The sequence below is a fragment of the Rana temporaria genome, chromosome 2, assembly GCF_905171775.1.
Source record: "Rana temporaria chromosome 2, aRanTem1.1, whole genome shotgun sequence".
Lineage (NCBI taxonomy): Eukaryota > Metazoa > Chordata > Amphibia > Anura > Ranidae > Rana > Rana temporaria.
The window spans coordinates 19,032,083-19,058,140 of NC_053490.1; the positions used below are offsets into that span (position 1 = coordinate 19,032,083).

The window sequence follows — 26,058 nt, forward strand, 5'->3', positions numbered from 1 at the left end:
TTCTTCTAATATTTTATTGTTTACTGAAAAAACATTTAAAAAATTCCAATCTGTGAATTTCATTGTTAGGTGGGCGAGGACGCGAGGGCTTTGCGAAGGAGCTGCTTCTTCTGTGGCGTCAGGTGCTCCGGAAACTGAATATCAAACTGGATGATGAGGTCACCCTTCAGACTGGGGTCACCGACCAGCCTCATGCCTTCCCCGGGTACCAGCTTACTGTACTTGGGGCTGTGGAGGGAAGAAATTCACATCATTGGGGTGTCTATACAACAAGACAGCATTGAAAACAGGACAATTTATGACAATTTATGTACTATATTGCAAAGGATCTGTAAAGATCTACCCACTGCATGCCATTAAGGGGAACCCAAACCCACTATACTAGTTAAAACTTCCCCCACTTGGTGCTGCCCGCCGTAAAGTCGAAGACCTTTAACCACTTGCCCACCGGGCCTATTCTGGCACTTCTCTACTTCATGTAAAAATCACAATTTTTTTGCTAGAAAATTAATCAGAACCCCCAAACATTATATATTTTTTTTAGCAGACATCCTAGGGAATAAAATGGCGATCATTGCAATACTTTTTGTCACACCATATTTGTGCAGCGCTCTTACAAGCGCACTTTTTTTGGAAAAAATATTCACTTTTTTGAATTAAAAAATTAGACAGCAATAAATTTGACCCAATTTTTTTATATATTGTGAAAGATAATGTTACGCCGAGTAAAATGATACCCAACATGTCACGCTTACAAATTGCGCCCGCTCGTGGCATGGCGTCAAACTTTTACCCTTAAAAATCTCGATAGGCGACGTTTAAAAAATTCTATAGGTTGCATTTTTTGAGTTACAGAGTAGAACTAGGGCTAGAATTATTGCTCTCGCTCTAACGATCACGGCGATACCTCACTTGTGTGGTTTGAACACCGTTTTCATATGCAGGCGCTACTCACGTATGCGTTCGCTTCTGCGCGCGAGCTCATCGGGACGGGGCGCTTTAAAAACATTTTTTTTGTTTTCTTATTTATTTTTATTTAGTTTATAATTTTTTTACACTGAAAAAAAAAAAATTGATCACTTTTTTTCCTATTACAAGGAATGTAAACATCCCTTGTAATAGAAAAAAGCATGACAGGTCCTCTTAAATATGAGATCTGGGGTCAAAAAGACCTCACATCTCATATTTAGACTTAAATGCAAAAAAAAAAAAAAAAAAATTGAAACTGTCATTTTTTCAAATGACAAAAAAAAAAAATGTTTCTTTAAGACGCTGGGCGGGACTGACGTTTTGACGTCACTTCCGCCCAGCAGAGCTATGGGGACGGGTGGGGGCGATTTTTCCCTTACTCGCATCCCCACACAGCTGCCGAACAGACCTGATCGCCTCCGCCGCTACCGACGGCTCCGGTAAGCGGCGGAGGGCACGGGAGAGCAGTGGGAGGGGGGGCCCTCTCCCGCCACCGATAACGGCGATCTCGCGGCAAATCCGCGGATACCGCTGTTATCATTAACAGAACCGCCCACTGAAGAGATGGATATCTCGGTTGTTGCAGCAGCTGCTGCCGTTACCGAGATATTCATCTTTAAAAAAATGACGTATTTTGACTATGGGCGGTGGGCAAGTGGTTAAATACTTGTTGGCAGCACCGGGTTACCTAAAGGAATAAGCAACCGGTTACTAAGGATGAGCCATGGCCAGGATGTGTGTGACGCTTGAATTAGCCACAGCTCATATCGGGGGGAATCTAGGATGGAAAATGACCTGGGGGTCCTAGTAGAGAAGATGATAGGCTCAGCAATGGCATGCAATGCCAAGCTGCTGATAACAAAGCAAACAGAATATTGGCATTAAAAAGGGGATTAACGCCAAAGATAAAACGATAATTCTCCCGCTCTACAAGACTCTGGTCCGGCCGCACCTGGAGTATGCTGTCCAGTTCTGGGCTCCAGTCCTCAGGAAGGATGTACTGGAAATGGAGAGAGTACAAAGAATGGCAACAAAGCTAATAAGGGATCTGGAGGATATTACCGTATTTATCGGCGTATACCGCGCACTTTTTTGCCCTGAAATCGTGGGTGCGCAGTATACGCTGATACCCGCTTTCCCGCGCCGAGTTTGAATACTGCGCCGACATATACCGAGCGCAGTACACTCGGGTATAGTCGGGCAGTCTCGGCTCCTTCTGCGCTGACGTCCTGGACGTACAGGACGTCAGCGCGAGAGTTGGCGAGCCTGCCCGACAATACACGAGTGTACTGCGCTCTGTATATGTCGGCGCAGTATTCAAACTCGGCGTGGGAAACGAGCGGGGGGGACGCGAGGACGCCGCAGAAGGACGCCGGACCCGACGAAGAGGACACCCGAAGCCGCAGACGGACGCTGGACCCGACGAGGCCGCCGATTGACGCCGCACAAGACACCAAAACTGTAAGTACAAAAAAACTTTTTTACACAGGAATCCGCTGCAACTTTAGGGGTGCGCGCTATACGCGGGAGCGCGCTATACCCCAATAAATACGGTAGTTATGAAGAAAGGTTACGAGCACTGAACGTATTCTCTCTGGAGAAGAGACGCTTGAGAGGGGGTTTGATTTCAATTTACAAATACCGTACTGGTGACCCCACAATAGGGATACAACTTTTTCATAAAAGGGTGTTTAATAAGACATGTGGCCACTCATTAAAATGAGAAGAAAGGAGGTTTAACCTTAAACTATGTAGGGGGTTCTTTACTGTAAGAGCGGAAAGGATGTGGAATTCCCTTCCACATGCGGTGGTCTCAGTGGGGAGCAAGAAACTATTAGATAAGCATCTGAACGACCACAACATACAGGGATATACAAGGTAATACTGACATATAATCACACACAAAGGTTGGACTTGAGTCTTTTTTCAACCTCACCTACTATGTAACTATATAGAGCCCACCCCTGTGTGCAATTTAGAGTGAGGCCTCTTCCACATGGGCTTTGTGATGTGCCCTGAACACGGGTCAATGGTATATTTGAGTATATGCGCCATGGATCGCTTTTCAAAGGGTGCTTCACAGGTGATGAGGAGGCATTATGTTGCCTCTCCTCACTGCTCGGTTTAATCCCAAAAAAGCGCACACCACTGTACTGCCCCACCTGCATGCATTGCGCACAGTTGCAGCACCAACCCATTCACTTGAATGGGTTGTGCTCCACGGATAGGGGGTTTGACTCTAGCCGTGTTTGTACACCCCCCCCCCCCCCATCTGCTGCCTTTGCAGCTTAAAGGGGGCTGTAAAAGCATGGCTTGACCATGTCATTTTACCTCCCCGCTAACCATAAATGTAAATGAGCCCAGGGGCATCATTAGGGGTGGGTTGGGGAGGCTGGAGCCCCGAATGGGTGCCTGAAAAGGCCCAAGTCTCATTTATGCTGTATTTAATTACATAGCCCCGAGCGCTGGCATTTTGCCAAGCACTGGGACAATTCTGTGTATGACAGCCGCAGAGTGGCGAACGCCGCCGAGTGTGGCCGAGAGACATTGCGGGTCCCGCCTTCTGGAGCCTGCAGCGCCTATGATGGACGTCCCACTGGTCCAATTTGGGGACCGCGGGACGTGTGATGTGCATCATAAAAAAAAAAAAAACAGGACAGGACCTCTTTACAGCACATCTCACCACTCGGCTGGGGAGCCTGAAAACGATCCTTGCTTCCCAGCCAGGGCGGCACCATTTTTTCGAATGCAGAGGCTGGGCGTGACGTCATAACATTGTGCCCGGACTCCGAACGATCATAGAGACTCCAGCGACCATCTGGCGGATCCGTTCTCCGACTCACCGATTGCAGCGGTGAGTCGGTAGAAGCACCAGAGGGCACGGGGGAGCGTCCCCTCTCACTGCCTGTAAGAATGATCAAGCGGTGGAACAGCCGCTATGATCGCTATGCCGGCTCTAAATGACGATATCTTAATGATGCACCCATCATTTAGATATCCCCACTTAAAGTCAAATTTGAAAATTTTACGTCGTTTGCGTAAGTCGTCCGTGAATGGGGCTGGGCGTAATTTACGTTCACGTCGAAACCAATACGTCCTTGCGGCGTAATTTGGAGCAATGCACACTGGGATATGTCCACGGACGGTGCATTCGCCGTTCGTAAAAAACGTCAATCACGTCGGGTCACAAGTAATTTACATAAAACACGCCCCCCTCATCCTCATTTGAATTAGGCGCGCTTACGCCGGACCATTTACGATACGCCGCCGTAACTCAGGAGACAAGTGTTTTGTGAATACAGCACTTGCCTTTCTGACTTACGGCGGCGTAGCGTATATGCGATACGCTACGCCACCTCAAAAGTGAGCCGCCCTACCTGAATCCAGCTATCTGTCCCTATCATGTAAAACACACCTATGATAAAAATTATAGACCCTTCCATAGGTGTGCACAGTCTATTGCATTAGGGTGTGCACCCCAAAGCTCAAACACACACTACTGATCACTCACGATGTTCATTCACAAAGGGAAGGGGATGGTCAATTACATATTTACCGGCCACTTCCTCCACTCATCCTAAAACATTCTTGCAGCAACAGCTGGCGGGAAAGGAGGGAAGCTGGTAGTACTGCAGGGGGGAAGGAGGGAGCCAGGGAAGTAGGGGGAATCTGTGCTGTAAAGGGTGATTAGGGTGTGCCTGGGCACACCTGGCACACCCTGTGCACACGCCTATGGACCCTTCATTTCCTTATTAGTGGGCAAACTTACAAAATCTGCAGGGGATCAAATAATTTTTTTCCTCACTGTGTGTATGTGTATATATATATATATATATATATATATATATATATATATATATATATATATATATATAAAATTATTCAATTGATTATTCAATGCAACAAAAATATTTGAGCTGAATGAGAATCATAAAAAGCAGACCCCCCCCTCCCCCCCAATTTGATTGATTTGGTGACCTTTCAAATGTTTTCCATGTTGGCAAATCAATCGGTCGTCTTAGAATTTTATTATTAATTTCTGCTCAATCTAATAAAGATCTGCTTGTTTGTCAGACACCCAATAGTAATAAAGATCTGCCTAAAAGTATCTTTTATTTTTAAATAGTTTTTTTAATCATTGCCAAATGGTTCAATCCAATGAATCTGAATCGCTTGCCAACATTTGCTGACCCCTAAACCAATTTACATATGAATGACCTCCTTTATACAGACACATGCAGGTATCACAAGGTCCCTGCGCTTACTACTCATGTTATTTATAGGCCCGGCTCTGACTCTTTGTCTTTGGGTCACCCGTACATGACGCAAATACTTACTGCACAATATCATTTATGGGGATATTCAATATTCTCTCGTCTAATGTCTCGACTTCCACAGTACAGCCGGTCAGAGCCTGGAACACAGCAGGAGAGATGATTATTAACACAGTAATACAACGCCCCCTGCTGGTCAGAGTCCAAAACACAACAAGCGAGATAACTGGTAACACGGTACTATACTGCCCCCTGCTGGTCAGAGTCCAAAACATAACAAGAGAGATAACTGTTAACACGGTACTATACTGCCCCCTTCTGGTCAAAGCATAAAAAGGTGCAGGGCTGAAATATCAAGACTGTGCAGATGGTTTACAGATAAAGGTTTCTACTGGCTAAACAGAGATCCCAACCCATCCATCAGCTCTGGGGAATAACATTAGTGAATATAGTGGCTTGTTGGTCAATGCTGGCTTGTAGTTGGGTACTCAGTTATGAAAATATGGTATAGTATGTCTATTGCGTATTCTTCCCTTTTAGAACTCTGTGCCGAGTTCCTGAGTCTGGAGACCTGCTGTGCCCATTATGAGGGGCTCCAACCATCTCTGTGCTGAGTTCCCGGGTCTGTACACCTGCTGTGCCCATTATGAGGGGTTCCCACCATCCCTGTGCCTAGTTCCCAGGTCTGTACACCTGCTGTGCCCATTATGAGGGGTTCCCTTCATCCCTGAGCTGAGTTCCTGGGTCTGTACACCTGATGTGCCCATTATGAGGGGTTCCCACCATCCCTGTAGGGAGTTCCCAGGTCTGTACACCTGCTGCGCCCATAATAATGAGCTCCCACCATCCCTGTGCTGAGTTCCTGGGTCTGCACACCTGCTGTGCCCATTATGAGAGGCTCCTACCATCACTGTAGGGAGTTTACGGGTCTGCACACCTGCTGTGCCCATTATGAGGGGTTCCCACCATCCCTGAGCTGAGTTCCTGGGTCTGTACACCTGCTGTGCCCATTATGAGGGGTTCCCACCATCCATGTGCTGAGTTCCCGGGTCTGTACACCTGCTGTGCCCATTATGAGGGGTTCCCACCATCCATGTAGGGGGTTCCCGGGTCTGCACACCTGCTCTACCCAACATGAATTATTCCCACAATGAGCTTCTGGGACTGTACACGTTTTGTGAGGGGCTGCCACTATCCCTCCAGTTCTCAGGTTTGCACACTTGCTGTACCCAATATGAGGGGTTCCGATTTTCCCTGCTCTTAGTTTCTGGGTCTGCTGTGCCCATTATGAGGGGTTTCCCTGTGCTGGGTTCCCAGATCTGTACACTTTCTGTGCCCATTATGAGGGGTTCCCACCATCCCTGTGCTGAGTTCCCGGGTCTGCACACTTTCTGTGCCCATTATGGGGGGTTCCCACCATCCCTGTGCTGAGTTCTGGGGTCCAAGTGTCAGGGGGTGACCTAAGGTCCAACAGATGCTGCCAGCCAACACATAGGAGAGGTGTGTGAGGTCGGACAGTTGTCTGATTAGTTACTGTCAAGTGTCATGTGAACTCTGACCCTCTGATTGGCCAAGCAGCAGTGACTCCCATCGTTCTATAGCAGTGGGAGGATTTCCCAGCGGGGGAGGGTCATTCCTGTAAGAGATATATTCCTTACATAATATGAATGAGAAATGTAACAGATAATTTCCCTCTGGGTCTCTCTCCGGTCATCCTGAATAAGCTCTTTGTCCTGCCAGTAATGACCTCTCTCTTCTCATTTCCATCACGTTACGCATTTTTCTCCGCAGTTTTACTGCATTTTTCACGCTGCTTTCCCTCAATGACCCATTTCTGATGATCCCGTTCCCCGATCTGAACTCTCACATTTTCTACGCAAGTTCATTTTAGTAGCACTGACAGCTATGATTGTATTTATTGGCTGAGATCCATTTTGTTGCTCTAGCTTTTTCGTCCTGGGCCCAGATCCCACCAGGGGGTCGCTTTTCATAGAGATTGTACGTTGTGCAAGTCAAAAATTACACTTAAAAACACAGTGGCCCAGATTCTCAAAGGCGTTACGACGGCGCAACACCATCTGCGCCGTCGTAACTCCTCATCTGGCCCCGGGTATCTATGCGACTGATTCTTAGAATCAGTTACGCATAGATACCCATTAGATCTGACAGGCGTAAGGCTCTTACGCTGTCAGATCTAAAATGCAATTTTGTTTCCCGCCGCTAGGTGTCGCGGACGTCGTTTTCCCCGTCGCTTATGTAAATTAGCAAATTACGGCGATTCCCGAACGTACGCGCGCTCAACGCAGAGAATTTACGTAGTTTCCGTAGCCTTTCCGACACATAAAGTTGCCCTTGCTATTATGAGGGGCAACCAATGTTAAGTATGGCCGTCGTTCCTGCGTCGAAATTTTAAAAAATTATGTCGTTTGCTAAGACGTCCGTGAATGGCGCCGGACGCCATTTCCGTTAACGTCTAAGCAAATGACGTCGGTGCGACGTCATTTAGCGCAATGCACGTCGGGTAATTTACCTGACGGAGCATGCGCAGTACGCTCGGCGCGGGAGCGCGCCTAATTTAAATGGTGCCCGCCCCATTTGAATTGGGCGGGCTTGCGCCGAGCGATTTAACGATACACCGCCGCAAGTTTACAGGTAAGTGTTCTAAGAATCAGGCTGTAAACCTGTAAACCTGCGGCGGTGTAACGTAAATCACATACATTACGCTGCCCAGGAGCAACGTAATTGTATGAGAATCTGGGCCTGTAATTTTAGCCGAATTTTTTGGTATAAATGTGAAAGATGAGGTTATGCTGAGCAAATAGATACCTAAACATGTCATGTTTTAAAATTGCACACGCTCATGGAACGGCGACAAACTACGGTACTTAACCACTTAAGACCCGGACCAATATGCAGGTTAAGGACCTTGCCCCTTTTTGCAATTCGGCACTGCGTCGCTTTAACTGACAATTGCGCGGTCGTGCGACGCGGCTCCCAAACAAAATTGGCGTCCTTTTTTCCCCACAAACAGAGCTTTCTTTTGGTGGTATTTGATCACCTCTGCGGTTTTTATTTTTTTGCGCTATGAACAAAAATAGAGCGACAATTTTGAAAAAAATGCAATATTTTTTACTTTTTGCTATAATAAATATCCCCCAAATATCCGCGATCGAGTCCGTGGGACCCGTGCGCACGCTCCTGTGCATGAGCGCACGACCCCGTAGTTTAGCATGCACGGACCGACATACAGGTATGGTACGCCAGTTCTGGCCCCCCTGCTGGCCTGAGCCCTGTACAGGAGGACTGGTGGTACCCCCTTATCCATGGCCCTGGTGGTGTTACCTCCCTGCTCCTGAAGAAAGAGGAGCAGCTGCAATGGCATGGTGGTGATACCTTCCTCTCTCCCCCATGGCCTACTAAAGGGACAATGAAGGAGCAGCAATAAACAAATTAGTCCTCCCTCTGCTCTCTCCTCCTGTCAGCAAGTTCCCTGTAATCACCTGTGCACGCAGAACACTTGATTGGCTCCTAGTGCTGGCCTCTCCTCATCCACTGTGAGTGCTGCTGCACAGGTGAGAACAGGAGTCCAATATGATGGTAGGTTCAGGTATAATCATAAGTCAAACATAAAAAAACAAAGAAAAAAAAATAGCACAAGGGACGGTACTTACATTAAATGCAAAATGTCCCTTGTGCTGATGGCTGAAATCCAATGTCCTCCGCCCCCCACCCCAGCAGTTGTAATCTTCCGGAGCTGCAGGGATTAATGCTGGACCTGTGACAGGCACTCATAAAGACTATGCTCACCCTTTCCACCCCCACTCCTCCATTCATAGAAGCCATAGCTTTCATCCATAAAAAATGCTCTATGGACGGAGCAAGGGTAGATAAATGAAAGGACCACCTTCTCCATTCATACAACGCTTTTCATTAATGGAAGTGATAGTACAGCTTCTATGAATGGATGTGTGTGTGTGGAGGGGGGGCAGAAAAGGCGAGCATAGTCAACCCTCTTGATGAGTATCTGTGACAGGTCCAGACAATTCTATGAATCCCCGCAGGATCAGAAGATTATAACTGCGGGGATATGGGGGTGCAGACGACTTCAGATTTCAACATAGAAGCCACCAGCACGTTGTGCCATCCCTTGTGCTGATTTTTTATTTACCGTATTTATCGGCGTATATGGCGCACTTTTTTGCCCTGAAAATCAGGGCAAAATCGTGGGTGCGCGATATACGGCGATACCCGCGCTGTGTTTGAATGCCTGCGCCGACATATACCAAGCGCAGTACGCTCGGGTACATTCGGCCAGGCTCGGCTTCACTCGTAGTCATGCTCTGCGACGTTTATGCGTGAGAAGCCTCGCCTGGCCGAAAATACCCGAGTGTACTGCGCTCGGTATACGTCGGCGGAGGCTTCAAACTGAGCGCGGGAAGCGGGGATTCGACATGAAGACAGCGCGGGAGAAGCCGGGAGGACACCACCGAGGCCGCAGACGGACGCCGGGCAAGACACCAAAACTGTAAGTAGTAAAATGTAATACATTTATTTTTTACAGGATTTTAGCGCGCAATACCCTGACAAATACGGTATTTTTTATTTTGACTAAACTCAGGATTTAAAAAATCTTCATCATTTTAAAAATAACTTCAAGATTCCTAAACTTCTTCGCAGGGACCTTCTTTTGCAATCCAGCGTTGCCAAGCCCTGATGAAGTCTTCAGAGCTCCCGAAACATGTTGGTTGTTTCTAAACGGCTGTGATAAATAAACTGGATTATCTGGAGATAAGATCTCGGCTTCTCTTCTACAAATGACTATTTTGGTCAGTAAGTGACGCAACCTTTACCTTCACAAGTTCGATGTTCGCCGTGTGGATCAAATCGTCCCCTTGTCTGACGAAGCGCGGGTGAGGCTTCTCCTTCACTAGGAAGATGATGTCTGCTGGGATGATATTCGGACCCTAAAACAGCAAATGGACATAATAGAATGACCGCCCGGCAGACATAAACCACGGCTTTGTTTACACTAAAGAGTTATAAACCAATAAAGGATTTTTAAACATAAGAGATACAACTATATATATATATATATATATATATATATATATATATATTTATATATATATATATATATATTTTCCTTCCTAACCCCTTATAAACCCCAATTAGTCCTAATTAACTCCTTCCTCCCCTTCTCTCCTAAGCTAGTGTTCATGCTCATTATATATATATATATATAGCCAGATCCACAAAGAGAGTAAACCGGCGTACTACTACTGGCGTACGTTCTACTGATACGCCGGTGTACTTTCAAATTTCCTGCGTCGTATCTTTGTTTTGAATCCTCAAAACAAGATACGACGGCATCTGGGTTAGATCCGACAGGCATACGCCTTCGGATTCAGATGCAATTCTTCGGCGTCCGCTGGGTGGAGTTCCCTCCGTTTTCCGCGTTGAGTATGCAAATGAGCTATTTCCGACGATCCACGAACGTATGAGCGGCCGTCGCATTTTTTTACGTCGTCTCTAGTCGGCTTTTTTCGGCGTATAGTTAAAGCTGCTATTTGGTGGCGTACGCAATGTTAAGTATGGCCGTCGTTCCTGCGTATAATTTGAAAATTTTTATTTTGTTTGCGCAAGTCGTCCGTGAATCGGGACGGACGTAATTTACGTCCACGTCAAAACAATGACGTTCTTGCAACGTCATTTAGCGCAATGCACGGCGTGAAATTTAGGGACGGCGCATGCGCAGTTCGTTCGGCGCGGGGACGCGCTTCATTTAAATGAAACACGCCCCCTACTCGCCAATTTGAATTACGCGCTATTACGCTGCGAGAGATAGGCTATGCCGCCGTAACTTACGGCGCAAATTCTTTCTGGATTCGAAGCAAACAAAAGTAAGTTACGGCGGCGTAGCGTATCTCAGATACGCTGCGCCGGGGCAGATCTTTGTTGATCTGCCCCATAGATTTTTTCCCACTTGTTTTGTTAAATAATGACATTTTTTTTTTAAATCTTTATTTTATTGACCAATTTACAGGGAGGTATTTTTTTTTTTTTATCACTGACACATTACAAAGCGTTTGCTAAAAAAAATTTAAAGTAAAAAAAGAAATTAAAAAAATTATATAACTATAAAAAAAAATGTTTTTATATATATATATATGTACTTTATTGTACTAGAAACATTATTTAAGAAGTTTGGGCCAGATTCACATACAGCGGGCGCAAGTTTACGTAACCTGTTTACGTTACACCGCCGCAATTTTTCCGATTTAGTGCCCGATCCACAAAGCACTTACCTGGAAATTTGCGGCGGTGTATCGTAAACAGGTCCGGCGCAAGGCGGTCCAATTCAAATGGGGCGGGTACCATTTAAATTAGGCGCGCTCCCGCGCCGGACGTACTGCGCATGCTCCCGTCGCAAATTTCCCGACGTGCTTTGCGCGAAATTACGATGCGCCGACGTTTTGTGAATCGCGACGTGAAAAAAGATTTACGCTGGGAAAAATAAAAGATTTAAAAAAAATTCAAAAGCGACGCGGAAAAGACGGGCATACTTTAACATGGTGGAGTACTTTTACACCATGTTAAAGGTGCCCTATCTTTGCGACGGAAATCTAACACTCGCGACGACGTAACGAGGGGAAAAAGCTTTGTGGATCGCCGTAACTCCTAATTTGCATACCCGACGCTGGTTTACGACGCAAACTCCCCCCAGCGGCGGCCGCGGTACTGCATCCTAAGATCCGACAGTGTAAAACAATTACACCTGTCGGATCTTAGGGCTATCTATGCGTAACTGATTCTATGATTCAGTCGCATAGATAGAAACAGAGATACGACGGCGTATCAGGAGAAACGCCGTCGTATCCCTTTTGTGAATCTGGCCCTTTATTTTTAAGACATTAGTTGCATGTCAGAAGCATTTGTGCAAGCTGAATGATACATTACTGTTTTTAGAGATTAATGTGCATTGTCAACTCCATCTAGTGGCCAAAATGCAGTACAGTTTACTGATATACCTCAATGAAAAAATTACTGTATAGGGCATTTTTTTTACTTTTATATTTACTTTTATATTTATACATTCCAACAATTCTAGTGTAGGGTATTTTTTTTTTGTTTTGTTTCGATCTATAAATTTTTATTTTATCAAATAAGGTTGTACAATCATATAACAAAAGCATAAGGGACAGAGTTGCAGTTCAAGCAATATATCAATGTTATACATTATGGAAAGATGGCTGATCTCCACGTTTGGCGCACCCACCTTCTCGCCACTATTCGCCATTGAAAGGGCACACAGAGTCCCCATGCGCCCCCTTCCTCCTGGGGCCCCACCACGGGCCATGATTATCAAGCTGCTTCATTTCAGGGACAGGGAGGCTGTTCTCAGAGCTGCCAGGGAGAAGGGAAGAGTGTCCTTTAATGGAAGCGGAATAACCATTTTTCCTGATTTCTCAGTAGCCACACAAAAGCAACGGGCCACCTTCATTGCCATTAAACGCAGGCTCCGTGAGCTTCAGCTTCCCTACGGCATGCTGTATCCTGCTCGTCTAAGAATCATCTACCAGGGCAAGGCCTACTTCTTTACTGATCCTAAGGAGGCATCCCACTGGGTGGACACCCTGGGACGTCCGGAACGCAGGAACCAGGACCGAAGGTCGCCCCCACACTGAAAGTGAACATGCTGAGTGTACTTTCCTTGACAACCCTTCTCTCAAATATTTTGGGGTGGTGGGGTACTCCCCTGTGCCATTGTTTGCACACTATTTGTCCAGCCTGGAGGGCTGTGGTCATCCTGTTCCTGCTGATGCATTTACTATTATTTTCTTTGCCTTTTCTACCTCCATTTTTTGAACACCTTACCTGATGTTTTTTGAATCCTCCATCCTGATTCGGGATCACCTGATATGTTTGTTCTGTGCGGTTGCGGACAGCAGCCAGCGTCTAAGGACCTCTACCACTTCTCAGGGATTGTTGTTGGGGGGTTTGAGTCATGGCCACCCCGCCTTGCAATTTTGGTTTTGGGAACAAAGCTCTCATATGTTTGGGTTTGGGAGCCGGGAGGGTTAGGGTGGGTTGGGCTGTTCAGGGACTTTTGTTCGGGACTGTTTTTGTGTTTTTTGCACTTTTTCTGAAATGCTGGTACTTGTTGTTGCATGTCTATCTATGGGCCGGACTAGCTGGCCTTGCTACTATGCACCTGATATTATGTATTGCTGGAGCATTGTTATATGTTTCTGACTTACTCCTTAGTGTACGCATCCCTCGTGGTGCGTCGGGCGCCAGTTTCTGGCCACTCCCGGCGTGCGGCGAGGAATGGGTTCCTCCAGCCATACACTACATGCTTTTTCATGTCTAAATTACGTTTTGTGTCGTGGAATGTACGGGGGCTTAATTCAAAAGTGAAAAGATCGTTGATGTTTGAATATTTGGCACGTCATAATCCGCATGTGATCCTACTCCAGGAAACCCACCTCCAGGGCTCTAGAGTAATGGCCCTTAAGCGGGCGAAAATCGCTTATGCTCTCCACTCCACATACTCTACTTATGCCAGGGGCACTTCCATCCTTATTGCCAAATCTGCACCAGTTAGCATTAAACATGTTAAGCTTGATCCTAATGGTTGCTTTGTGATTGTCGTGATAGAATTCATGGGTAAACCATATACGTTAACTAGCTTATATGCTCCGCCCCCATTCACTAAAGTATTCTTTGAGCGGGTAATGAACTCCATATTGGCGATAGCGGAGGGTCCCTTATTGATAGCGGGTGACTACAATACAGTATTGGATAATTCCATAGATAGGTTGCGTTGCTCTACACTACCTCCCACCCCCTTGGGATCCTTTTTAACTCAATTTGACTTGGTGGAGGTCTGGAGGTGGAAGCATGCGGATGGGAGGGAGTATTCTTGTCATTCTGAGTCTCACGGTACTTTATCCCGTATTGATTTATGTTTGGTCTCATCAGATCTGTTGAATTCGGTGACTGAGGTCAAGTACCTCCCTAGGGCGGTGTCTGATCATTCCCCTTTGTTGGTGGACCTCGCCCTGGGCACCTCTCCCTCCTCCTATCGAGTCTGGCGACTGAGCCCGTTATGGTTGGCGGATGAGGTTGTGGTGAACCAGTGTATGACAGAGATGGGTTCTTACTGGGTGACTAACAGGCAGAGCGCCTCAGTTCCGATGGTGTGGGACGCCTTTAAGGCCACCACACGTGGCTCTTTTGCTGCGGCCATTGGTCAGACGCGCAAGGCCTCGCTATCGAGACTGACAGATGCAGAGAGGTCTCTCAGAGAGGCAGAGGCCGCTTATTCAGCGACCCCCTCTCCTGAGACACACGCCGCTTGGAAGCATGGGGCCAGGGAACTGGACCTGGTGCTTTTGGAGCGTACTCAGAAGAAGCTGCTGTATCAGAATCAGCGGATCTTTGAGTTTGGGGATAAAAACAGTCGCCTCCTGGCGTATCTCTCCAGACCGGACTACCAGCCTTGTAGTATACCTAGGATTAAGGATTCCGGGGGAATTGTAGTAGAACAGAATAAGGAGATCATGGAGGCCTTTGTCACATTTTATTCTTCCCTTTATGCTACTAGAGCACATTACACAATTGTGGAATTGGATGACTATCTTTCTGAAATCTCACTGCCTAGGCTTCAGGCCCAACAGGCGACACTCCTTGACGCTCCTCTGACGGCTGAGGAAATTGGGGAGGCTATCCAATCCTTTGCCAGAAACAAAACACCGGGATTGGATGGTTTCCCCATCGAGTGGTATATGCAGTACAGGGATCTGCTTGTGCCTCATCTGGGCAGGGTGTATGATTTTGCTATCAGGACGGGGCAGCTGCCGCCTTCTATGTCAGAGGCACTGATTGTCCTTATTCCTAAGCCACACAAGGATCACCTCCTCTGTGAATCTTACAGGCCGATCTCACTCATTAATTCGGACGTAAAAATTCTAGCAAAGGTACTTGCCCGGCGACTGAACACGGTCATTACTACCATTATTGGTGCAGACCAAACCGGGTTCATTCCGGGGCGATCGACCTCCATCAACCTACGTAGATTATTCACTAATCTGCAGGCAACCCATGAAGAGATGGGCTCTAGGGCCGTTCTGTCCTTAGATGCACATAAGGCATTTGACTCGGTCGAATGGCCTTACCTGCTGGAGGTCCTGGCGAAGTTTGGATTCGGCAATACCTTTATCAGGTGGGTGCAACTACTGTACTCGAAGCCCACTGCTAGACTAAGAGTGAACGCAGCCATATCTGATCCCTTTCCAATAAAGAGAGGCACCAGACAGGGGTGCCCTCTGTCGCCGCTGCTCTTTGCGCTAGCAATAGAGCCTCTGGCGGCGTTGGTGAGGTCCTGTGGGGCAGTCGCGGGGCTGACGATCGGGGGTCTAGAGGAGAAGGTATCTCTCTACGCTGATGACATGTTAATATACTTGTCGGACCCCCAGTCGTCCCTCCCGGCCCTGCTGGATCTCATTGGGAGGTTTGGCCACTTTTCGGGATTCCAGGTTAATTGGGACAAGTCCATTCTGTTTATGATGGACCAGGCGACGTCGGTCCGGCTACCACCATCTTGTCCACTACAGATAGTCAGCTCCTTCCGGTACTTGGGAGTCATAATACAACATCCCATGGCCTACTATGTCAAGACTAATTTAGACCCCCTCATAGGGCGCTTGAAAACTACTTTCAAAACCTGGGCTAATCTTCCATTAACATTACTGGGTAGAATTAATATTTTTAAGATGATTTTCTTGCCATGATTTCTGTATGTTTTGGGTAATTCGCCAGTGTATGTCACAAAAAATAAATTCAAAGAGATAGATTCCATCCTCACCTCCTTTTTGTGGGGAGGGGGGGCGGTCAGGATTGCCAAGGACACCCTTCAGTTACCAGTACTGGAGGGCGGATTGGCCCTTCCCTGCCTTCAAATGTATTATATTGCCTCTCAATTGGCCCACGTACACTGGTGGTTTTACCCCGAAGCCAACAATGCAGCCACTGCACTGGAGGCAGCCATCCTCACCTCCTATGAATCCCTGCAAAATTTGATTCATCGTATGTCCCTTGGGGGGCGGGAGGGAACGAGTATTATAGCTATGACTCTACGGATTATTAAACTCACTAAATTGCAAGTCCCCTCCAGCAGTAATACATACTCACCGAACACTCCACTGTGGGGGAATCCGAACCTTCCGGAATTTTTCTGTAGATCGGATGGGGGATACTGGTCGAAAAGGGGGGTAAAAACTATTTTACATCTGTTCTCAGGCAATGTGTTTCGTACTTTTGAGGAATTTCGTAGAGACTATAATCTGCCACGCACGGCTTACTTCCTTTACCTACAGATACGCCACACTGCAGCAACGCAGTTTGGCCTTCGTAACATAGTCGTCCAGCTTTCTCGGCTGGAGCGACTACTAAATGACCCCTCGCACACCAAGTTAGTCTCCACATATTATGGGTCTCTCCTGCACACTACGACTCAAAGGCTGAGCAAAGCGGCTGCTAGCTGGAGAGCCGACATCCCTGAGCTGACGGAGGAGATCTGGCAGGAGGTATTGCCCCTCCAGGTCCCTTCTGTCATTTCGTCCCGTGAGAAGGTAATACACACCAAACTGTTATATAGATCCTACTTCACACCATGCTTACTGTTCAAACTGAGCAGAGACCCCTCAGCGCTATGCTCCCGATGCGGCGCGGCCGATGGCACGTTCTTTCATATGATGTGGGAGTGTGCTCCGATTAGGAAGTTCTGGTCGGAGGTCACGGCCTTCATTAGCTCGCTGACTGAGATACCCAATATATGTAATCCTCTGAGGTGTTTACTGGGCCACATTGATGACGAGACTCTATCTAAGAATATGCAAACCTTCCTGCGGATAGTACTGTTCTATGCTAAGAAGTCTATAACCTTCCACTGGAAGTCTCCATCCTTACCTACCATTACCTTTTGGCTCACCACCATCAATCGTGCTATACCGCTGTATAAGATGACATATGAGGCCAGAGGGTGTCCAAAAAAATTCTTGAAGGTCTGGGGCTCTTGGGTTGATTCCGAGAGCACCATACCTCCTGCTCCTTGAACTTTGACTGATACCTCTGCCCGTTGAATAGATCTAAGTGAGTAAATTAACGATTCTGTTGTTTTTCACCCACCTTTCTCTGTGTGTTTTTATGAAAATGCTCAATGTGTACCAGCTACCAAAGTTTTGTAAAATGATGTACCGGGCGATGTTCGCCTAGGATGTGTGTTTGTTGTATTGTCTGTTTTGTATGTACAAAAATTTCAAAATAAAGAAAAATTTACCTTTAAAAAAAAAAAAATGTTATACATAGAACTGTAAAGGCCTAGCTTATAGACTTAGGGCCAGATTCAGATACATTATCGTATCTATCGGCGGGCGTAGCGTATGTCAGATACACTATGCCGCCGTAACTTAGGGCGCAAGTTCCGTATTCAGAAAGAACTTGCGCCCTAAGTTACGGCGGCGTAGTGTAAATGTGTCGGCGTAAGCCCGCCTAATTCAAATATGTCTGGTAGTGGGCGTGTTTTATGTTAAACTATCATGACCCCATGTAATTGACGCTGTTTTCGAATGGCGCATGCGCCGTCCGTGGACGTATCCCAGTGCGCATGCTCCCAATTACGCCGCAAATAGTCAATGCTTTCGATGTGAACGTAACTTACGTACAGCCCCATTCACGGACGACTTACGCAAACGACGTAAAATACGACGCTGTTCGTACGTTTCCGACGACTATACCTAACATGACTTACCCCTGCTTTATGAGGGGTAACTTTACGCCGGGAAAAAGCCTTACGTAAACGACGTAAAAAAATGCGCCGGGCGTATGTACGTTTGTGAATGGGCGTATCTACCTAATTTGCATATTCCTCGCGTAAATCTACGGAAGCGCCACCTAGCAGCCAGCGTAAATATGCAACTAAGATACGACGGCGTAAGAGGCTTACGCCAGTCGGATCTTAGCAAAATTCCGGCGTATCTTGTTTTCTGAATACAGAAAAAAGATACGCCGGCGCATCCTAGAAGTTACGTGGCGTATCAATAGATACACCAGCGTAACTTCTTTCTGAATCTGGGCCTTTGTTCGGGCCTTGATGACCTAGACCAGCCTACCCCAACTGGGTTCAAACTGCAGGACTGGTAGGTCAAATTAGCAGTTACGGCGATCCACAAAACTTTTTCCCGTCGTTACGTCGCCGCAAGTGTTAGTTTGCCGTCGCAAAGATAGGGCACCTTTTACAAAGTGTAAAATTACTACACCATGTAAAAGTATACTCGTCTTTTCCCGTCGTTACGTCGCCGCAAGTGTTAGTTTGCTAGATTTCCAAATTTTTCCCGGCGCAAGTCTTTTTTTCACGTCGCGATTCACAAAACGTCGGCGCGTCGTAATTTCGCGCAAAGCACGTCGGGAAATTTGCGTCAGGAGAATGCGCAGTACGTCCAGCGCGCCTAATTTAAATGGTACCCGCCCCATTTGAATTGGCCCGCCTTGCGCCGGACGGATTTAGGATACACCGCCGCAAATTTCCAGGTAAGTGCTTTGTGGATCGGGCACTTAGACAGAAAATTTGCGGCGGTGTAACCTAAATCGGTTACGTTACGCTGCGCCCGGGCTACGTGAATCTGGCCCTATATTCTTGATACTGAATTTCCGCCCACCCCTAATGGGACCTAACTGTAAGTGGAGATCAACTCTGAAGATCTTATAACCAGTAAGGGAGAAAGAAGAGGTAAACCTGGGTTATATGCTATATTGGATCATGTTATTGGAATTAGGGCCAACTAACTGATTATGAAATTAATCGATTACAATTTTCATAATCGATTAATCAACCAGTAACATAATGGGGTTAAAACAACTAAAATTAGCCCTTTATAGTACAAAAAAAGCAAATCCCTACTGTAAATATTACTTTCACTGTCCCACAGTAAAAGAATGAACCCCTTACAGTAGCGATTATTTGCTCTTTTTGTACTTATTTTTGTTTTTTTTTAACCCCCATTATGTTACTAAACATCTCAGGCCTGGGGTCACCCCTCTGTGTTTTTTGGTGCTTTTTGCAGAAACACACTACAGTTCATTTACATGTTTTCCTATGGGACACGTTCACATCCAGGATTTTTTTTTCAGCTGCTGCGTATTTGGAAAGGGCGAGGACTTTTTAACGCAAAATGGTGCTATTTTTTGTTTAATATACTTCAATGGAGAAGCTGCAGAAAAGAATGTAATGTTTTGTAATCTGCCCAACAACAAATTGACCCAAAAAAAATAATGTAAAAATGTTAATATTTTTTTTTTTAAGACTATTATCCGATTAATCGAAACAATAAATCGGCCAACTAATCGATTATGAAAATAATCGTTAGTTGCAGCCCTAATTGGAATACTGTTGTTATTAATTAGTGAGATATTTTTTTTAAATTAATGAGATATTTAAAGTTTTCAATTTTTTAGGTAATTAAAGGCTCTCGGGTTATGTAGCCATTCTTGCCAGTTTTTTTTAAAATGTAGTTGTAAAGTAATTTTTATATGTGAGTAACAATTCACTGTATACTGCATTTTGGCCACTAGATGGCGCTAACAATGTTTTATAGAAAAATAATAAATACTGTGACACTTCTGTTCGTTGCACAAATGCTTTTGAGATTCATGCAACAAATGTTTTATAAATGGACTTTTAAACAGCACAAATAAAAGGTCTGCTTTTTTTTTTGTTTGTTGTTTTTCTATTTACAGAGAAACGCTTTTTTTTTGTTTGTTTTTCTTTTACAATAAAAGTCCTTTTTTTGGTAAATAACACTGGTCAAATATAACAAAAAGCACATTTCCATTTATAACGTTATTTTGTCAATCAATTTTGAAAAATCGTTGTCACCCTAGGACAGGACTACAAACTCCTCTTCTCCATAACATGGGGTGGAGGTGTTCTGTAGTCCAGGGGTCATCAACCCTGTCCTCAGGGCCCACTAACAGGCCAGATTTTATGTATTCCCATGGGGAGATGCAGACTAGAATACTGCAATCACTGAGCAGCAAATTATAGCACTTGTGATGTATTTCAGTTATCTTGCAAACCTGGCCTGTTAGTGGGCCCTGAGGACAGGATCGATGACCACTGCACTACAGAACACCTCAACCCCATGTTATGGAGAAGAGGAGTTTGTAGTCCTGTCCTAGGGTGACAACGCTGCTTCTCCATGGATACAGTAGTGGGCAGGACCGGACTCACCATTGTGCTTGACTGGGCTCAAGCCCATGGACCCCGCCCAATAGGGGGCCCCGGGAGGAGGAAGCAGGAAAAGCCATGCCGCTGCTGATGAAGAGGTAAGAAGTCCTCTTCACCCCCCCGCTCAACAACTACGATCGGCGGCTCCCCACCTAAACAACTTTGATCAATCGGCGACCCCCCCTGCTGCTCAACAACTCCGATCGGCACCCCCCACCACCGCAACAACTTTGGTCAGCTCTGATTGGTGGCCCCCCCGCTCAACAACTTCGATCAGCTTCGATCTCGGCAGCACCCCCCCCCACTCAACAACTTTGGCCCCCCCGCTTCTCGGCTCCAGGGAGCCCCTCAATCAACACTCAAGCCCAGGGGCCCCCACCACCCCAAGTCCTGCCCTGGTAGTGGGTGTTGTCAACCTAGGACAGGACTACAAACTCCTCTTCTCCATAACATGGGGTGGAGGTGTTCAGTAGTCCACCAAGCTTGCTGGGAACAAGAAGAACTAATAAAAGTCAGCAAAGTCAGAGAATGGTATTGGTGCACTGATTGTACAGATATAAGGAAATATGATAAGTGGCTGTTAATAGTAGAAAACCTTCCAAGCAAAAAAAAAAAAAAAAAAAAAAGAATCCCGCAGAGAAGGAGGAGTCATCTATCTGAGGACACAAAGTGAAACTGGAAAGGTGTGATGTGGGAGTGGCTATAGCCTCATGAAGGTAGGCCTTCAGTTGTTTATCTGCCTAGCATCCGTTTCTCCTGTAGGTACAGGGCTGTCTTTAATGTTGATTGGACCCTGGGCAAAAATGTTCTTGGCCCCCCCCCCCCCCATGCAATTTCGCTCTCCACCTGCTCTGAGACATACAATAAATATCAGCTACACTTAAAATCAGCTTACTGTATCAGATCAGGCAGTGACAGCAATTGGTTGCCAGAGGTTACAGCATATCATTACGGCTCACTGATTGGTTGCTAGAGGTTACAGCACATGATTTCTTCTTTTTGATTGGTTGCTAGAGATTACTGTCCAGTAATACATATGCATGCCGCCTTTATTTACATATGAATGCCGCCGGCCTCAGCTATTTACATATGAATGTTGCTTCTATTTACATATGAATGTTGCTTCTATTTACATATGAATGTTGCTTCTATTTACATATGAATGTTGCTTCTATTTACATATGAATGTTGCTTCTATTTACATATGAATGTTGCTTCTATTTACATATGAATGTTGCTTCTATTTACATATGAATGCCGGTTATTTACTTGTAAACACAGGGGGGCAGATCCAGGTAGATCGGCGCACTCTTCCGTCCGTCCGCCGTAACGTACAGTTTTTTTTGGTATCCTGAAAGAATTTCCGCCGTAAGTTACGGCGGCGTAGTGTATCTTTGGCGGCGTAAGGGCCTGCAATTCAAATCGATGTGATGGGGGCGTGTTTTATGTTAATACGTCGTGACCCGACGTAAATTACGTTTGTTTTTTAACGGCGCATGCGCCATCCGTGGGGGTATCCCAGTGCGCATGCTCGAAAATAAACCGGAACAAGCCAATGCTTACGACGGTGACATCATTCTACGCAAAGCCCTATTCGCGAACGACTTACGCAAACGACGTAACATTTTCAAAATTTGACGTGGGAACGACGGCCATACTTAACATAGGATACGCCTCATATAGCAGGGGTAACTATACGCCGAAAAAAGCCTTACGGAAACAACGTAAAAAAATGCGCCGGTCGGACGTACGTTCGTGGATCGCCGTATCTAGCTAATTTGCATACTCAACGCGGAATTCGACGGAAACGCCACCTAGCGGCCAGCGTAAATATACACCTACGATTCGACGGCGTACTAAGACGTACGCCTGTCGGATCGATCCCTCATTCAGTCGTATCTTGTTTTATGGATACAAAACAAAGATACGACTGGGGAACTTTGAAATTACGCAGCGTATCCATAGATACGCCGGCGTAATTCATTTGTGGATCTGGCCCTGGGTCTGCAGGTGAGTCATCTGCACACCACAATAGGGCAGAGCTGGGCAGTATTAGTAGCAGCACTTCACACTGCGATATCAGGACACAGCACAGGACTAAAACTTCAAGGGACAAGGGAATTTAAACGGGATAGTTGACAAGTATGAGGCACCTGCTTTGGGCCCCCACAACAATGACAGGGCCCAGGGCAGCTGTCCCTTTTGCCCTGCCTTAAAGCAGGCCCTGTGAAGGTGGCAGTATAACCCTGGGTGTCTTACTATAAAGCTGCGTCGATAAAGATGACACTTTAGTGGTATATTTATTAGACTATAAAAAGGGACACAAATCTTCCTCCACAGGCGTATGACTTTTGGAGATTAGGGGGTAAATATTCCCATCACTGGACCCTGGGTCGTGTTTTATGTCACTGGTCCAGAGGAAAACATTGCTTAGCAAATGATGGGAGCAGTAAGTGGCCCTCACCTGGTCTCCCTCATTGGGGAAGGTGATCCGGGTTCCAGGCTTCCAGCCACACTGGACATCGATGGAGAGAATCTTGTCCCGCATGCTGGATGTGTGACCGTCTTCATTCATGACCTGAGGAGGACAGAAGGAGTCATGTGATCCCAAACAGACATCCAACCAATAGTGACCTGTCTACAGCGAGTGTCTGTCTGCACACATACAGCAGAGACATACAGCAGAGACATACAGGCGGGGCTTAAAGGTTCAGACCATCTTTAAATAAATTCCCAATTATAGGTGGAGCCTGGTGGGCAGAGTCAGCTCTTGGCTTCTATATAGCTGAGGTCCTCCAACAAGGCAAGAATTCCCGGCTCTGCGCCTTCCACCTGGGAGATTTGGGCATTCCCGGCCACCTTTGTGTGTTCCAGCTCCTTCTGTTAACTCTCTGTATTATACGTATACTCTCATAATGGGCACTGCGGGTGTACAGACCAAGGAACTCAGCACAGGGATGGTGAGAACCTCTCATAATGGGCACAGCAGGTGTACAGACCCAGGAACTCGGCACAGGGATGGTGGGAACCCCTCATAATGGGCACAGCAGGTTTACAGACCCAGGAACTCAGCACAGAGATGGTGAGAATCCCTCATAATGGGCACAGCAGGTGTACAGACCCGGGAACTCAGCGTGACCCCCAAACACCCCCCAATCCCTTCTCACCCTGTGTGACCCCCAAACACCCCCCAATCCCTTCTCACCCTGTGTGACCCCAAACACCCCCCAATCCCTTCTCACCCTGTGTGACCCCCAAACACCCCCCAATCCCTTCTCACCCTGTGTGACCCCAAACACCCCCCAATCCCTTCTCACCCTGTGTGACCCCCAAACACCCCCCAATCCCTTCTCACCCTGTGTGACCCCAAACACCCCCCAATCCCTTCTCACCCTGTGTGACCCCAAACACCCCCCAATGCCTTCTCACCCTGTGAGACCCCCAAACACCCCCCAATCCCTTCTCACCCTGTGTGACCCCAAACACCCCCCAATCCCTTCTCACCCTCTGTGACCCCCAAACACCCCCCAATCCCTTCTCACCCTGTGTGACCCCCAAACACCCCCCAATCCCTTCTCACCCTGTGTGACCCCAAACACCCCCCAATCCCTTCTCACCCTGTGTGACCCCAAACACCCCCCTAATCCCTTCTCACCCTGTGTGACCCCAAACACCCCCCAATCCCTTCTCACCCTGTGTGACCCCAAACACCCCCCAATCCCTTCTCACCCTGTGTGACCCCCAATCCCTTCTCACCCTGTGTGACCCCAAACACCCCCCAATCCCTTCTCACCCTGTGTGACCCCAAACACCCCCCAATCCCTTCTCACCCTGTGTGACCCCAAACACCCCCCAATCTCTTCTCACCCTGCGTGACCCCCAAACACCCCCCAATCCCTTCTCACCCTGTGTGACACCCAATCCCTTCTCACCCTGTGTGACCCCAAACACCCCCCAATGCCTTCTCACCCTGTGAGACCCCCAAACACCCCCCAATCCCTTCTCACCCTGTGTGACCCCAAACACCCCCCAATCCCTTCTCACCCTCTGTGACCCCCAAACACCCCCCAATCCCTTCTCACCCTGTGTGACCCCCAAACACCCCCCAATCCCTTCTCACCCTGTGTGACCCCAAACACCCCCCAATCCCTTCTCACCCTGTGTGACCCCAAACACCCCCCTAATCCCTTCTCACCCTGTGTGACCCCAAACACCCCCCAATCCCTTCTCACCCTGTGTGATCCCAAACACCCCCCAATCCCTTCTCACCCTGTGTGACCCCCAATCCCTTCTCACCCTGTGTGACCCCAAACACCCCCCAATCCCTTCTCACCCTGTGTGACCCCAAACACCCCCCAATCCCTTCTCACCCTGTGTGACCCCAAACACCCCCCAATCTCTTCTCACCCTGCGTGACCCCCAAACACCCCCCAATCCCTTCTCACCCTGTGTGACCCCCAATCCCTTCTCACCCTGTGTGACCCCAAACACCCCCCAATCCCTTCTCACCCTGTGTGACCCCAAACACCCCCCAATCCCTTCTCACCCTGTGTGACCCCAAACACCCCCCAATCTCTTCTCACCCTGCGTGACCCCCAAACACCCCCCAATCCCTTCTCACCCTGTGTGACACCCAATCCCTTCTCACCCTGTGTGACCCCAAACACCCCCCAATCCCTTCTCACCCTGTGTGACACCCAATCCCTTCTCACCCTGTGTGACCCCAAACACCCCCCAATCTCTTCTCACCCTGCATGACCCCCAAACACCCCCCAATCTCTTCTCACCCTGCGTGAGATTTTCATCTTCTTGGTGCAGCCGAAATACAGGTCCTCCAATGACAGGTAGAGGTCTCTCTCGATGGGCGGGTCTTGTTTCTTCACCCCTCTCCCCCGCAGCCCTCCGAACCCCGAGTTCCCCTCCGAGCCGTCCGGTGTGAAGAAATCTTAGATGAGGATAAAGGAGAAGAAAATGATTGGATGCTGCGGTGTGTACTGTCTGTGATACCCCAACTAAGGGAGCCATTGGGCCCCATCTACTAAGGATTGTTCTGCATACTAAAGACACTGCAGCCAATTCTCCTCTCATGTTAAATCCGACCTCCCCATTAGTCTTTGTACAGGTTGCTCCCCTGGACTGAGGCGGCTCATTCTGATTTTACTGTACACTGTGAGCTTCTCATTATGTGCGTTAGAAGCTGCAGCAACTCAGATGGAGCCGCCTCATTTCCTGGCTGTGGGATGTCCAGCATCATCTAGCCCTTTCCACCCCAGCTCGATTGTCTCTGGCCCGCCCCTTTTATTCATTCGATTTTAGTAATGTCAATCATGAAGGCTCGGTATCACTAGTAGGCGCTACCTATAGGGAGGTCTGCATGCAAATGCAGCATAGTAAGGAACGCCCACTTCTCCAGGCCGACGCCCACCCATCAGGGTTATTTGATATTTTCATCACTCACAAGAACCCGCCCACTCCTTGTATCAGAGCCAATCATGAGAGGAGTATGGAGGCCGTTATAAATATAAGGAG

General features: G+C 47.3%; 1 protein-coding gene across 1 annotated transcript in view; it reads right to left on the minus strand.

Moving 5' to 3' along the window:
* DNAJB13 (DnaJ heat shock protein family (Hsp40) member B13) overlaps positions 1 to 26,058 on the minus strand; it is a 35,974-nt gene continuing 9,916 nt past the window's right edge. The window contains exons 4-8 of the mRNA XM_040339940.1: positions 25,317 to 25,474; positions 22,994 to 23,107; positions 10,094 to 10,207; positions 5,307 to 5,383; positions 1 to 228 (exon numbers count right to left, since the gene is read on the minus strand). Coding sequence (XP_040195874.1) covers positions 66 to 228; positions 5,307 to 5,383; positions 10,094 to 10,207; positions 22,994 to 23,107; positions 25,317 to 25,474 — 626 coding nt within the window. The 3' untranslated portion in view covers positions 1 to 65. The remainder of the gene's footprint in view (positions 229 to 5,306; positions 5,384 to 10,093; positions 10,208 to 22,993; positions 23,108 to 25,316; positions 25,475 to 26,058) is intronic.